At 33.8% G+C, this 2,618-nt stretch overlaps 1 protein-coding gene across 2 annotated transcripts; it reads right to left on the bottom strand.

Moving 5' to 3' along the window:
* Positions 1 to 383: 383 nt before the first annotated feature.
* LOC120069465 (protein PAM68, chloroplastic) lies at positions 384 to 2,343 on the bottom strand. Of its 2 annotated transcripts, none has more exons than XM_039021234.1 (2): positions 2,129 to 2,343; positions 384 to 1,147 (listed from the first exon to the last, which is right to left on the bottom strand). In XM_039021234.1, the coding sequence occupies exons 1-2, from the start codon at positions 2,195 to 2,197 to the stop codon at positions 590 to 592; spliced, it is 627 nt and encodes a 208-aa protein (XP_038877162.1). In that variant the 5' UTR covers positions 2,198 to 2,343; the 3' UTR covers positions 384 to 589. The 2 variants fall into 2 exon arrangements, with proteins under 2 accessions (XP_038877162.1, XP_038877163.1); XM_039021235.1 differs by having other exon boundaries at positions 384 to 1,170; positions 2,129 to 2,264.
* Positions 2,344 to 2,618: the final 275 nt, after the last annotated feature.

Below are 2,618 nucleotides of genomic sequence, written 5' to 3'. Positions count from 1 at the left end.
ATATATGTATATGTAATTGTATTATAGGTTAAAAAACATACTTTTTTAAAAGTAATAATAAATACGTGTTGAATTGAATTAATTTAGGTGAACTCTATAATCAACTCAGCCCATAAAATTTTCATTTATTTAAATCTAACCCAATCTAAAAGAGTTGATAACCCAACCTAAACCATACGAATTTAGTTGTATTGATCAAATATTTCGAGTCATCGAATTTTTTTTTAACACTCGTAGATAATAGACACAAAGTTTATACACATATTAGACTGTTTTAAAGGCACAATTGAAATTTAAGACCTATTAGAGTTTAAGAACATTTTAACCAAAATAATTAAATATCAAAAATTAAACTTATAATTTAATCGAGGCAATAATATCCGTAAAAAAAATCTAAAACACCTATCTCTTCATCTGTTTACAAGCAACCTTACTTCTCATAAACTATTTTTAGTACAAGGATGAGAAGATTCAAACTACAAATCTCTTACCGTATGAATATGTGAGATTAGTTATACTCGCTTTGGCTTCTCATATAACTCATATAACTTGAAAACCATAATATTTATAAAAAAGAAAGCAAATTCATCTATTTCTTATTAGATCCACCCCAAAGGGACTGCCAAAAGACAGGCCAATTCTTCTGAGCTTCGTTCCAACCCAATAGAGAGCCTTCCCTCATAGGATCCCAACTAGAGGACACAATCCCATAGCTAACTCCCAACAAAGCTGAGCCAAAGAAGAAGAATGAGACTATAACTGGCACCCATGAGGGCACATCAATTTTCAGCACAACTTTGAGGTAATAGAAGAATGGGAAGAACAAAAGCCCTATCAACAATGGAATCCCCACTGAAAATCCCATTCTACTTATCATCCTGTTCGTCACTACTTCTGGTATTACACCACCTTCCTCTTCTTCTTCGTCTTCATCTTCATCCCCATGCTCGTCTTCACTTCCTTCTCTTTTTGTTTTCTTCATCTTCTTCCTCCTTGGAGCTGGTCCGAATCCCTTCTGACGTCTCAATGTTGCATTTAAAGTCGTGGATTGGTTCGTGTGAATTCGTCTTTGGTTAATGCTTGGTATCAATTTTGGGAAACAGTTCCTTTCGTAGCTTTTCAAATGGATCGAGATTTTACAATTTCTCTGCATAACAAATAGATATTTGCCTAGTAATCGAAATGGATCAAAGAATCGCCCTAGGTTTAACAAGTATCAATGCTATGGAAAAAAAACTCCCATCATTACTGCAGGAGTAAGCGGAACATAATTGAGTTAAATATAAGAATTTACATAGAAAACTTTCTATCGAAATCTATGAGTTTTTCCACTCTCAAACTAGAGAATACAAAAAGAACTTTAATAAGAGTTGGAGTTCTCAAGTTTAAAGTGTTTCTAACTCAGACAACTTGAAATTAGTAGATTCTTTTATAGTGCTTGGATGTCAGACAATTATTCTTTTAATATTTTCTCAAAACCCAGTAATAAGTTAGAAGTAAACCACTTATTCTTACAATCAATTATTTTTCAAAACTAACCTAACTCTTAATGTTTTTTTACTACAATCAAGATAGAGAATTTAAAACACCTACCTCTAACACATCAGTTGAGCTACTTTGGCCTAACTCCTAATATTTGGAAATTAATCAAAATGGAAAATCGGTTGATAAACAGTTCAGATTAAAAAATCCTTCGTCTTCCTTCCGCTTCAGTATAATTCAACATTCAAGGAGTTCTCATTGGACTAGATCGATGGATCGTTCTCGGTTTTACAAATATCAATCCTAAATCCAAACTACTAATCGAAATCAAAATTCGATTGATCAAGAGTTTAGTTAAAGAATCCTTCGTCTTCTTTCATTTCAACATAATTCAAGTAGTTAGTTATCATTGAAATGGATCAACGGATCGTTCTAGGTTTTACAAGTATCCCTGGTAAAGTAACTCCTAAATCCTAACTCCTAATGTTTAAGAAACCGATTGTTGATTGACGAACTTATGGAAAATCCATTGATGAACAGTTCAGATAAGAAAATCCTTCATCGTTTAGGTATAATTCGAAGAAGTTATAGTTGAAAAGGTTTTTACAGAACTCAAAAAAAAAAATTGCAATCGGGAGGTGAGTACCTTAATGCGGGGTGATGAAAGGTTTGACGGCGCAAGAGGAAGGTTGAGAGATCCGGAAATGGCGGCCATTAGGGTTTGTCACTGAAACTGAAACACAGTCGGCTCGTCTCTTACATTTTGCCCTCACTGCGCGAAGCAGGGACGGACGCCATGGATGAGAGCAGGGAAAGAGGATAAGGTTTTCTTTTGGTTAGCAATCAAAATTTTGCGTCGAATTGGCGGAAGCTTGTTTGGATTCCTAAAGCATTTCGGGGACCAATGAGGCTGCCCCACGTGTCAAGAAGAAAAACACTAGTTTTTAGTGAAAAATTCAATTTGTGTGTGTGTGTTTTTTTTTTTTGCAAGTTGCAAAAATGGTTCCTTGTTACTTGCAATTTACACCCTCAAATTTTCAATTATAAAAATTAAGTCCTCCACTTATGTAAGTGTCAAAATTGAACCTTCAAACTTATAATAGTTATATAAATTGAATCCATAAATGATAAAAATT

Source organism: Benincasa hispida, unplaced genomic scaffold, assembly GCF_009727055.1.
Source record: "Benincasa hispida cultivar B227 unplaced genomic scaffold, ASM972705v1 Contig403, whole genome shotgun sequence".
Classification (NCBI taxonomy): domain Eukaryota; kingdom Viridiplantae; phylum Streptophyta; class Magnoliopsida; order Cucurbitales; family Cucurbitaceae; genus Benincasa; species Benincasa hispida.
Note: the sequence above shows the minus strand (reverse complement) of the source record. Positions and strands in the feature narration are given on the sequence as shown.

Bases quoted from the DNA above. Each gene is read 5' to 3' on its own strand.
- LOC120069465 (XM_039021234.1), bottom strand. From the start codon at position 2,197: ATGGCCGCCATTTCCGGATCTCTCAACCTTCCTCTTGCGCCGTCAAAC. The intron at 1,148-2,128 runs GTACTCACCTCC...TTTGTTATGCAG, and splicing joins TTTCATCACCCCGCATTAAG to AGAAATTGTAAAATCTCGAT.